Source organism: Chinchilla lanigera, unplaced genomic scaffold (genome assembly GCF_000276665.1).
Source record: "Chinchilla lanigera isolate Chin_1 unplaced genomic scaffold, ChiLan1.0 scaffold00180, whole genome shotgun sequence".
NCBI lineage: Eukaryota > Metazoa > Chordata > Mammalia > Rodentia > Chinchillidae > Chinchilla > Chinchilla lanigera.
Genome location: NW_004955581.1, coordinates 772,310 through 785,017, shown reverse-complemented (window position 1 = coordinate 785,017; position 12,708 = coordinate 772,310). Strand labels below are relative to the sequence as shown.

The window sequence follows — 12,708 nt, the reverse complement described above, 5'->3', positions numbered from 1 at the left end:
AGAGAAAGAAAAAGAGAGAAAGAAAAAGAGAAAAAGGAAGAAAGTTAGTTATTTCCACGGTTGTGCACAGCATGAGTCCATTTTTAGAGTTTGATGGGGCAGTGAAGGACAGAGGCTGTGACTGCCAGAGGGGAACACACAAGAATACCAAGGCAGATGCACAAAGCCAGCAGGCCGTGCACACCTGTAATCCAGCTACTCAGGGGGCTGAGGCAGGAAAATTGTGAGTTCCAGGCCAACCCTGAAACTTAGCAAGACTCTGCCTCAAAATAAAAATAAAGAAAGGCCGGGGGTATAACTCAGTGGAAAAGCACTTGCCTAGCATGTGTGAGGAGGCTTGGGGCTCCACCCCCCCCCGCACCACACAGGTGCGCGCGCGCGCACACACACACACACCCTCACGCTCATAATGATCCATCTCAGAAATGCTGAGGACACACAGTCGGGCACTGGGTCAGTGCCGGGTCATCGTTCTCATGTACGACGTCTCAAGTACACACCTGTTCTGAGTTAGGAGGGGAAGCTGAGGACTGACTGGGAAGGGGTAAAGTTGACGAGGGTCCCCAACACAGAGCTGAGGAGACGCAACCAACCTCTGAGCCCTAAGAGATGGGAAGAACCTCACACCCCGGCCTCAAGCTGGGGCTGCCGCTCGGTGTTCTCTGTCTCTGTCTCTGTCTCTCTCGCTCTCTGTCCGTCTCTCTGTGTCTCTGTCTCTCTCCCCCGCTCTCTCTCATCTCTCACACAGGCTGGGCAGGTGCTGTCCCTGTGAGTGCTGCCCCAGCCCTCTCCGTCTTGAAAGCACTGTCAACCTTGTCAGAAGACGGGAACAGATGTCAAACGGTCACTAAGATCAGCTCATTGGGAAAACTCCTCACTGAGTTTTCCCCCGCTTTTGTAAGGCAGAAAGGCCTCTCCGGAGAGCTGCCGCACATCCCTGACCGGCAGAGCGGGAGCCATGGGCTCATGTACCTCCCTCTCCCCCGGCCCCTGAGCGTGGCTCCCGGCTTTCCCACCGGCCCAGAGCTGGTGGGGCGATGGTGGACTCAAGCCTAAGCCCATTCTCCTTTCCTTTCTTTGGCCTGATGTCCACCTCACGCTAAGACGGGGCAGAGGGAGCCAGCTCTCTGGGGACATCCAGGCTCGCTGGGGCCGCTTTAGTCCTGGGGAGGCGCAGCCCGGTGAGGCCGGTGGAGACTGGGTTCTGACGGTTCTGCCTCTCTGCTGCAGGCTCTTGGCCCCTGGGTTCTCCCAGCCCTCCCCACGCAGGGGAGCCGAGCCGAGCCTGACTGCACCAGGCCCTGTGAGCCTCCTCGGCTGCCTCTATTCACACTCTGCTTGGTTACGGATTTTAACTGTGCCTAGGACGGAGGCGCAGCGCTGAGAGTGAGCCCACACAGCGCCTCGCCCGGGGGCCCAGTGACAGCACAGGCTCCGGGCAGGCGACAGGCACTCCCGCCAAGGCAGCGAGAGTCGGTGTGGCAGACCGCTGCATCTCCGGCGCACGTCGGCTGTGTAAGGGAAACGTCCCTGACACAAAGCCCTTTTAACACTCGGGACTCCTCGGAGTTCAGGTGCAGAAGCTGAAGCCCTTGGCAGTGCTCCGGTGACAGGTGGTACACGGCGGGGTGGTGTCACTGAGGGGGGCAGGGGACAGGCCCCACCCCCTCCTGCTGCTTCTTGACCCTCCCTGGCCTTGCCAGCCGAGGACCGTGGGAGATACGCTCCTGGGAGTCCATCCTCAGAGGACAGCAGAGGACGGGAGGTAACAGGGCTCTTTCCTGCCCTCCTCGGAGGATGTGGTCAGCAGCTCACGCAGCCCAGCGCCCTCCAAGCCTGCTGAAGGCCGTTGCTGCTTCCAAGGCCCGGCCCAGGGCCCCTGGAAGGAGGAACTCCTTATCACAGGGGAGAGGATGTGACTCAGAGCGGCCGGCTCCCCGTGTGACTTCTTATCCTGCGTCTGGCTGGGTGCAGGGACCGGCGTGGGCGCGGCCCGCCTGCTCTGTGGCCTCCAGGGTCGCCGTGCACACTGCGTGCGAAGGCTGCAGGCCCCGGGAGGCCCCGGGAGGCCCCGGGAGGCAGGGGCCACTCACTCGGGCTTGGGAGGGCCCGGCAGCCCCCGCAGCTGTGATCGGAAACACAAGGAAGGGGCAGGGGGCTGCGTGGGGGGCGCGCTCCCTCCCTGAGCTCCTTCGGCTCTCCCCGCCTCCTCCGGTCACGTGCTCGGGCCCAGCTCCTCATGCCGCCTCGTGTTATCCCCGGAGGAGACACCTCCCTCCCTGAAACAGGGGCTGATGCGTCGCTGCCCGAGGCCTTAGCTCCCCTGGCCCCCAACCCCAGGGCTCGTTTGTGGCTTCTCCTGCTGGACCCACGCTTTGAGGCCGCGCTCCAGGCCCTGACGACTGTTTGCCGTTCCTGAAGCCTGCGGCCCACTGCACCTCCCCCGGCTGCGACTCTGGGCTGCTTCTGAGGTCCGAACAGGGCAGACTCTGAGGCTCCCCAAGCGAATCTTCCTGCTCCAGCCTGCAGGAGCCCGTTCCCCGCACTTCTGCACACACAGTGCTCCCACCGAGAGCACCGGAAGAGGCTGCTGCGTGTGCACGGCGTGGCCTTGGGGTGACCCAGCCCCTCCCGTGGCCGCAGGTCCCCCTCCCTGTCCCACTGCCCACAGGCCCAGCCCTGGCTCTCCCTGGGGTCCCTGAGTCTGGAAGCTCACCCCAGGTTCTTTACCTGCAGCTTGTCTCTGCCGCTGATGTCGGGAGGTGACCGGGTCAGGGTGACGGCAGGATGTGCCGGTGTGGAGTGGGCTGTCCCGCACACCTGCCTTCTCAGCTGGTCCTTCACTGCTGACTCACCACTCCTGGAGCTGTGCACTTGGGCTTCCTCAGAACTGGGGCTCACTGCCTCTCCCCTGCAGCTGCGGTGTTCTGATCCAGAGACACCTGGTGACTCACTGCCAGGTCCCTCCTTAGGGACCAGGTCCCCAGAGCAGGGCACACCACTCTGGAGCCCCCCACCTCATTATCCAAGCTGCAGTTCATGGAGTGACCTGGCTCCTCTTTCCCGCTACTGGGGGCTCCTTGAGATGAGATTCCCCCATCGTGGTTCCAGCTGCATCTCCAGGGTATTCCAACAAAGCCCCTCCTGCACCAAGTAATTCGCAGGAAGCATTAATTAAACGTCTCTGCCGCTCAGGAATCTGGAAGCCAGGTGAGTTTAGGCAACAAAACTAGATGAGCAGCAGCTGTCACTGATGCTGCCTGCTGAGTCCCTGCTGGCACTCATGGGTCGTGTCAGCTAATCTTCACAGACAGACCAGCATCTGGGAATCTGCTGCTCCCCATGTTGTGTGAGGGGCAGGGGGCCACTCGGGGAGACAGGCAGGATGACAGGGCCGGCAAGGCCAGGGGCAAATGCCTACGACACGGTTGCCCACACCAAGCCCACGTCTGTCCCAGACACAGCTGTGGAGCCCAGCGGCCTGGAACGCGGGGGAGGCTGTGTGCACACCCACACCAAGACCTCGGCCACCTGCTTCCAGGAGGCCTCTGTCCAGGGAGTGGACGCCTGCGTGCTCGGAAGGACTGGGCCAGCATTCAGCCTAGAGAGACAGGTGCAAAGCTCCGTGGTGACGTGTGTGGAACACAGCCAGGAGAAGGGGTCGGGAGGAGGCCACACTCAGCCGAAGAGCAAGCGGACAGCGCTAAGACACCGCATCGCCTGGGTCGGCAGGGCTTGTGTTCTGACGGAGAGGGCAGAGGAAAATGAGGCTGGGTACGAGCTCTCAGGACAAGGCTATTGAGAGAGTTGTGTTTTTGCTGGAATAGAAGTAATTAATCTGGCTTCACGATTTCTCAGTGAAGGTCCACTGGAGTAAGTTTCAGTTCTTACCACACACGTTCACACAGGTGCACACACACCACTTGCACCGCATGCACAGGAGTGACCGTGAAGTGAGGGACACGCTCGCCAGCTTGATGGCGGTGGTAACGTGCGGTGTGTGCCTGCGCCCCCGCCTCCTGTGTGCATCTAAACACATGTGGCCTTTGCTGTGAGTCACGCCCCCATGACGTGGAAACAAGGTGCCTGCTTTTGTAAAGAAATCACCTCCTCTCTCTCTGATGTCTGAGCGAAGTCACTCAGCTGTCTTCCTGAGTGTCCCTAAGGAAATCTCTCTATTGTCCTTCCCGGGAATAAGGTATCTCCCAGGACCGATTCATAAATATGTCCAGTTGCACAGCCTGTTTCATATTCAATGTCGTATTTTTTCCAAGCTTAGAGTAAGTGAGGGCAACAGTAGCAACCCCTGCACGGTGTAGATCAGACAAGCGGTCACTCTACCAAAGTCCTGGCACCGAGAGCTGGGCACCTCCCCTTGCTGCAAGCCGCCTGCCTGGCTGAGCCCAGGGCTCCTTCCCGTGTGGCTGAGGGTGGACGAAGACACCAGCCGCTCCCTGTACACAGGCCGAGCAGGGAACTCCCAGGGCAACAGCCCCAACAGCCCGGCCTTCCTCCTCACTCTAACTGCCTGGGTTCCATGACAGAGCTGACATCCAGGCCTTTCCGAGAGCACAGCTTGGAAGCCTGAAGAGCAGGTGCCCGGCCAAGCGCAGGAGAAAGAATCTGCAGCCCTGGGGTTGGCAAACCGGGCACATCTGGCCCTCGGAGCTAAGTCCTCACTCACCTCCTGTGTGAACCGACTCTGCTTTCTCGCTGCTTTAATTTTTATAAAGACGATTGCTATGTACACAGACCTACTCCCCATGATAAGTGTAATCATGACACACTGCAAACATTCTAATAAAGATTTTTAAAATCTGTGAAACAGAGAAGACGTCTAAAGCTGCTTTCAAAGAGGACGGCAATCTGGTGAGAACATGGTGGCGGGCGTAGGTAGGAACGTTGTAGAGACAGCAGGCAGAGGGGGAAGGGAAAGACAGGGGTTCTTTAAATCCGGCCTCAAAGTCAGTCATTTATCCTGTCCTCCCCTGGTTTCAGCGAGAACTTTACATGCTTTTCCAACCAGCCAGTAACATGTATTTAGAGCCTTATTTCTCCAAAGTATTCCAAAGATTTCAGAGATTTCAGGAGTATTACGAACCCTCATGGACAAGTAATCTCAAAGAGTTGTGCCCGTGGCATGGTGACCCTGGGCAGGCTGTGTTCCCTGTGGTGAACGCGGGTGAGCTGTCCCTACGACACTGAGGGAATAATTTCGAGCAGCAGCCAGGAGGATGTAGCATTGCCCTGTGTGTGGCAGAATGAACATTTTGACATGAAAATATGATGGATGAACTTCAGAGCAAGACACTGTCAGCCAGGCGCACAGACTTGACTGGAAACCTCACCAGAGCAGTGGGCAGCAGACGAGAGGGTAGAACCTTTGCATTTTTAAAGCAGAAAAGCACATGGAATTTACCCAGCTGTGCACGTTCTTCAGCACTGCTCTGGACCAAGCTTGAGGGCAGCGATGGAGAGAAACTTTTAGACCTTTCAGTGACAACAAACAGTCCACTGCAGCAGACGTGCCACAGGCTCACCACCACTGCTCTAGGGGCACACGGGGGCTCCTGACCCCTGCCCTTGAAAGACTCGCTATTAGGCAGGAGGCACTCAGGTGCTCAGACTGTGCAGGGAGAGGCCACGTTCAAAGAGAAAATGCAGGCACTGATGACAGCAGAGACTGTGGAGTCAGCAGACCCCAACAAGAAGCCTGCCTGAGATGTTGGCCGGCAGAGAGAGGGGGCGTCCCTCCCTGGGGCGCAGGAGTGGTGACCAGGGCTGGGCTGAGGCAGAGCGAGGTGGCAGGTTACACAGGGGAGGGCAGGGGTGGAGGCTGCAAAGCCCATTGCTGGAGATTCAGCAGAACACAAGCGTAGAAACAGCTCCAGTCTACACCTGCTCTTCCGCCGATGAAGCATTAAAGTGCAGGCTTGAGCACCACAGAAAGAAGGGTGCCTCGCAGCCACGTTCAGGCCTGCATGTCCTCACACTTTCCAGACTCTGACTGCTCATTCTCAGACCGACCCTGAAGCCCGCAGGTAGGAGGCAAGTCCTGCGCCCCAGCCCCAGCAAAGGACAGGAGCAGAATGGTTCCTGTGAAAGCAGGCGAGGGCCGCCGCAGCGTGAGCCAGTGAGGACTAAATTCAGTGAGGACTGAATTCCAGAGAAGCGGTGCCTCCCTCCGACCCACACTCTGGGGCCCGCTGACCCCACACCAGCAGCACCGGCCCACCTCCCAAGGCCACCCAGCCAGAGTCAGACTCACCTGAGCGCCCGCAGGACAGCGTTGCCCATGTTCTCTGCGCCCTCGCTCCTGGCTGCCCTCTGCTCAGGGTCGCTGCATCTGAGCACTGGCTGTGCCCAAGGCCCAGAGCCGCAGGGCCGTGGGTCACGACCGAGGCAGGATGCTCTGAAGGGGAGGGGCAAGGGGGTGTGAGAGAGAGTGTGCACGCATGCGCACGTGTGCGCAGCATGGGAGAAACAAGCTGGGAGAGGAGGGCCCAGCCCACCTCCAGGACGGCAGGGCTGGACAGGCGTGGCCACCGCGTTCCTCGGATTCAGCGAGCCCCACCTTGCCGACACACTGTTCTTTTCCAAACACACAAAGCCTCTTCTCAGGAGAAGATGAAACGAACGGTAATCATTCCTGTGGATCTGGCCATAAAAATCAAAGCACACGTCAGTGACCTCTTCCTGGAAGTCTGAGGCCTCCCGGCAGCAGATGGAAAAGAAAGGAGCAGGTGCACGGAGGTCACCGGAGACACCTGAGGTGGCCCGGCAGCCCGCGCAGCCACGCGTCCACACAGAGGCCTTGGCAGGGAGGAAGGATGCGGAGCCCCAGGCACTGCTCACCATCTGGGCCTCTGCTTCCTCCTGCACGCCCACCGCAGCCACAGGGACAAGCTGTCCAACGCGATAATGTCAAGGCCACGTGTCACTGTGGGGTTAGCTGGCCGCTGATTCAGGCGTGCCTTGCAGGGTGAGAAAGAGCCAGTTAATTCACTGTGCCACAGGTCCCGGTCTCTGCCGGCCTCCAGCCACTGTGCAGTGGGCTTGCTGATATCGGGGCTGGATGCAGATCTACTCCAACTCTCTTCCGCCAGAGCATAACCAGGGCCAGGGGCACTCAGCTGGTAACTGTCAGTGGGACTTTCATTATTCTGTTATTGAGCGTGAATGTGACAGAGTCGGTGGGACACTGGGGTGCCACACAGCTGGCTGCAGGCTCATGGCTGACCTACGTCCCATCTGCAAACCTGGGCACTGCTGCGCGCTAGCTCTCAGCTCCCGCTGAACGCAGGTGCTGATTCTCTCAGTCTGGGCTGGCCTGCTGCAGCTCGTGCCAGGCCAGGTGTGCTGTGCCCGGCCCTGTGCCCGAGACCGGGGTCTGCGCTGTGAGCATGGGCCCATGCCCTCAGCTTAAAACTTTCCAGAAGGGTGGTTGATCTTTCCGCACATCTTTCCATGCCGTTAAAATTTTTTTTAAGGACCACTTTCTTTTTTCCCAGGATATAATGTGGTAAAATTGGGATTTTAAAAACACTGTAATTAATGTGTACAATCCTGTGAGTGTGTGCTACGTCCCACACAGCTCTGGATGTGTCCAGGGGGAATGACGAGGGGATGAAGAAAATAAGACAAGAGATGAAAGCTGGGGTCAGGTGGAGCATTCTGCCCTGATGGGAGAAGAGGAAATGGAACAACCACCACAGGGGCATTTATATATACTTTTGACAGAGTTAGAATCACATGACACAGGGTTGCCTAGCGACGGGTGACTGGCATTGTCTCAGGCAAGTAGCTTGATTGCTTTAGGCACTCCGGCCTGGCCTTGTCCCCACACATGTGACCAATCTCCAGCTCCGGCCCCTCCCTACCAGTGTGAACATACGCAAACATTCTTGCGACTGTCCCCACAATCCACATGACACACACACCAATCCCAACCAACTTCTTGAGCCCTAGAGTCTTTTTGCTTTTGTTTTCTGTGATAAACATTTAAGGTGAGCTCTACCCCCTTAACAAATGGTTAAAAGTATGTAATACGTTATTAACTGCAGACACCGTGCTGTGAAAAGGCAACTTACACAACAGGAGAAAATACTTGCAAGAGTATTTAACCTCAGACAAGGGGTTAATTTCCAAAATACGCAAGAAAAAACCTCACACAATGTAATAGCTTGATAAGTAAATAAATAAATCCCGGTTTTAAAGATGGGCAAAGAACTTGAAAGGATGTTTCTGCAGGAAGTCATACAAATGCCCGCAGGTGCATGAGGAGACCCTCCCTGTCACTAACCACCAGGGAAATCCACGTTGCAGAGGACTGTGCGAAGGGGAACGTGTCAGCCGCAGAAGGATGGACACTGCGTGTGTAACTGGTGGCTTGCTTGTGACCTTGACTGTGACTGCGCCATGTGAACACGCCCAGGGGCCTCCTGTGTGTGATGCTTCTCTCTTCTTCCTATGCAGGGGCAAGTACATCTCCACTGGGAGAGCCCACGCATGAGCCTCGTGCTCTGCCCTTGGGAAGCAGTAAACACAGTGTGACATTGGCCAGGGAAAAGAACCGCAAGTCACAGAGAGGGAGCCCAGCCCCCTGGGGCAGCTCTGCGCCTCCTGTCCCGGTGGAGGAAGGAGACTCAGCCCCAGAGGTGGGAACTGCAGACGCGGTTCACAGCCCCTAACCGCAGTGCACCCATGCAGCGAGAGTCCGAACTGCACGTCTCTTGCCATGCAGATCTAAGGTGGTCCCCAAGACTCCAGTGAGCGGAGGGGCTCACCTCTCTGCGGTGCTGCACCTCAGGGGGTTCTTCCACGGATGAGCTCCTGCTGAATGGGCTGTCAGGAGGCCAGGCCTATTGGAGCTGGTCCCGGGGGCGTGACCTGGAGGTGGGTCCTTGCCCCCGGCTCCTCCTTTCTCCCTTTGCTTCCTACCAACCCTGATGGGAGCCAGTTTTCCCCACCAGGCCATTTCTACCTGGATCAAAGCCATTGAAACTGTGGACCCAAATGAGCCTCTGCCTTGAGCCGCAGGTAGCAGGAGTTCTGTCCCGACCCTGGGATGTTGACTAATGCAGGGTGCATCCAGTGTGCATGGATCCGTAGAATGAACTCACACAGGAAGGTTCCCGAGGGAAAGCGCAGTGCTGGACATGGACACAGACTCCCTCACGGCTCTCTGGAGTCCAGATCAGCATTGTTCCTTGAACCTCAGTTAGTCAAGGAGAACTCAGTCCTGTCAACAAAGCTGTCAAATAATGGGTCACATGTCACACGTTGAGCATTTTACTGCCCCTCCCTTCCACTTCCTCCCCAGATCCCTTCCCAGCTCCACTGAGTCTACCTTGTGGCTTCCTGCTACCTCTCTTTTATTTTCCTCTTGAAATATATATTTTTTTGATTTCTCATATTAAAGAAACCATATGAGATTTAACCTCCTGTTTAAGACATTTCACTCAGCATTATGGTCTCAAGATCCACCCTTTTTCTCACAAACAACTCAAATTTATCCTTCTTTATGACTGAGTAGTACTCCATTCTGCACACATACATGTGCTTTCCTAATGGCTATCTTTTTGTAAATGGAAATTTCAATTCTCAAATTCATTTGAGCTTGAATAATCAAGATAATTTTAAACACCAACTACAGCAACAAATTTTAAAGACTCACACTTCCAAATTTTGAAACACATTCTAAAGCTCATCATATAAAACTGCACCAATTTAAGGGAAGTGGGTATGTAGATAAATCTATACATCTATATTGATTGATTTTTGACAAAGTATCATTGGAGAAAGTGATGACTAGATGTATATCTCCAGGGGATGAACAGTGACTCCCTGCCTCAACCTATATACGAAAATTAATTCAAACAGGTTAAAGACCTAAGTTTATACAAAGCGCTTACAGAAAACCATAGTAGCTGATATTCATTATTTGGGTTAGTCAATGGATTGTTACACATGACAGAAAAAAGAAACCAACAAAAGAAATGAAGTAGGTGAGCTGGAACTCATCGAAATTGAAACCTTGCGGTGTGATGACTTTAACTATTTTGGGACAATGCCTAGAAAGGAAATAGCTGGGTCACGTGGACGAGCTTTTGCAAATGCAGAGGGAAAGAAAGGTTAGAGGGACAAGAGGGGAAGGGGGAGAAAGGAATTGAGATGTATCATGTACACGAACAAACTCCCCATGATGAATGTGGTCAGTGTGTACTGCAAGCATGGGGTAATAAAGACATGGAAACTTTTTGTCCACCAAAAGTGAAGAGATAATATTTATAACAAGTGAAAGAAAATCTCCGTAAATCTCATATCTTATGAGGGTCTAGCGTTCAGAACATATAAAGAATTCTTACATGTCAACAACAAAGAGGCAAAAAAAATTTTTTTAAATGGACAAAAAAATAGAATAGACATTTCATAAAATAGATCAGCAAGTGACCAACAAACAGCAAAAAACACACCACAGTGTTCACTGTTAGGGAGAAGCAGCTTGAAATTACATGAAAACCCACTTCACACCCACTGCAGTGCATGAGAGAAAATTAAACAGGAAACCAACAGTGCTGGTGAAGATGCAGATAAGGTGGACCACACGTGGCCTCCAGGACTGTGAAAGGTGACACTGCAGAGGGCAGTGCGGCAGGCGCTCTCTAACAGGTCACAGGGTGGACCACATCCAGTAGCCCTGCACTGGCGTGCACCAAACCACTGAAAAGAAGCACTCAAGAAGTGGCTGGCAGGTGAGAATTTGGAGTCTCTGGAGGTGAAAAGGTGGGAGCAACACAATACCCTCCCAAAAGTGAATAAACAGAGGCAGGCAGAGTTGTCCAGTGCAAACTCACTCAGCTCTAAAACAGCTACACCATGCCAGAACCTGAAAGATGGTGCACAGAGAGAAGAAAACCAGATACCATGGCCGTGTGAGGTGTGGGAAAGCAGACTGGGCTCCCATAGGCTGAGGCGGGCTGGCTGGTGGACCGACTGCCTGATGCACGGAGGGAGGTTTTACCATCTGGGGTCATGAAAACGTTCTGGAACCAAACGCCAGTGATGGTAACCCAAGAATAACAAGAACGGTCCGAACCCAAGCCTAGTACAAGGAGGGAAACCGTAAACATCAGAACAGAGAATAATGACAATGAAACTAAAAAGGTAATGTAAAAAGTCAATGGATCAAAGATTTCAAGAGAATAAACCAAACAGACAAACCCTTAACTAAAGTTACAAAAGTAAGAACAGACCCACATCACTGCAATTAGAGTGAAAAGGGGGAAACCTCAACAGACACCCTGACATCCAGAAGATCACTGGGAACTACTAGAAAAACTGCACTTCGAAAATTGGAGAATCTAAACAAAATGGACAAATTCCTAGACACACTTGAATGACCAAAATTGAACCCCAAAATAGAAAGATGCAATAATCCAATAACAGGAAATGAAACTGAGGCAGTAATAATAGCTCTACCAACCAAGAAAAGCCCAAGGAAAGGTGAATTCACCACTGAATTCTACAAGATCTTCAGGGAGAATATAACACTAATACTCCTTGCGCTCTTTAATGAAAGTGAAAGAGAAGTACATCCAAAGCCATTCCCGTGAGCTAGCAACACCCTGACTCCAAAACCAGACAAGAACCCAGCTACAAAGAAAACTGCAAGCCAGTGTCATTACTGCACACAGATTTAAAAATCCTCAACAAAATACTAGCAAACAGGATCCATGCAATCATCAAAAAATATTATACATCAAGACCAAGAAGGATTCATCTCAGGGATACAATGATGGAACCACACTCATAATTCAACTAATGTAATATACTGCATAAACTAAAGCAAGGACAAAAATCACAAGTCCATCTCAACAGACGAAAAAAAATCTTTGACAAAATTCAGCATCCATCCATGACAAAAGCCCTGAAGGAAACAGGTGGAAAAGGACCTGTCTCAACCTGATGAAAGCCATTCACAGCAAACCTACACCAACGTATATGGGGAAACTTGAAAGCTTTCCCTCTAAAGTCAGGAACAAGACAGACATCCATTATCCCTGTTTCCATTCAATATAGTCCTCAAAACATCAGCCAGAGCAGTGAGGCAAGAGAAAGAAACGAAAGAGATGTGCAAGGAAAGGAAGAAGTTAGATTATCACAATTTTCAGATGACAAGGTCCTTTACATTGAAGACCCAAAGAATCCCAGCAAATGACTCCTAGAATTAATAACCCAACTCAGCAATGTAGCAGGACACAAAATTAACACTCAAAAGTCAAAACCATTATTGTACACAAATAATGAACTCACAAAGACATAAATTAGGAAAAAATAACCACCACAATGACAGCAGGCAAAATTAAATGTTTAGGATTTAAATGAAACAAAGATGTGAAAGACCTCTACAGTATTCTGAATTAATTTATTTCACTGACTTATACTTGAAAATAGCCACACTGATAAATTTAATGTTATGCATATTTTACTGTAATAAAAACGAATTTATTCTACTAAGAAAAATAGTAGCAGCTGGGCATGGTGGTGCACACCCGTAATCCTAGCACTCTGGAGGCTGAGGCAGGAGGATCATTGTGAGTTTGAGGCCAACCTAGGCTACAAAATGAGCTCAAGGCCAGCCTGAACTGCATAGTGAGACCCTATATCAAAAAGACAAAAAACCAAACAAACAAACAACAACAACAA

General features: G+C 52.8%; 1 protein-coding gene across 1 annotated transcript in view; it reads right to left on the bottom strand.

Annotated features, from left to right (window-relative positions):
* Gcsaml (germinal center-associated, signaling and motility-like) overlaps positions 1-12,708 on the bottom strand; it is a 32,657-nt gene that overhangs the window by 17,995 nt on the left and 1,954 nt on the right. The window contains exons 5-7 of the mRNA XM_013509730.1: positions 8,787-8,844; positions 6,575-6,906; positions 6,269-6,412 (exon numbers count right to left, since the gene is read on the bottom strand). Coding sequence (XP_013365184.1) covers positions 6,269-6,412; positions 6,575-6,906; positions 8,787-8,844 — 534 coding nt within the window. The remainder of the gene's footprint in view (positions 1-6,268; positions 6,413-6,574; positions 6,907-8,786; positions 8,845-12,708) is intronic.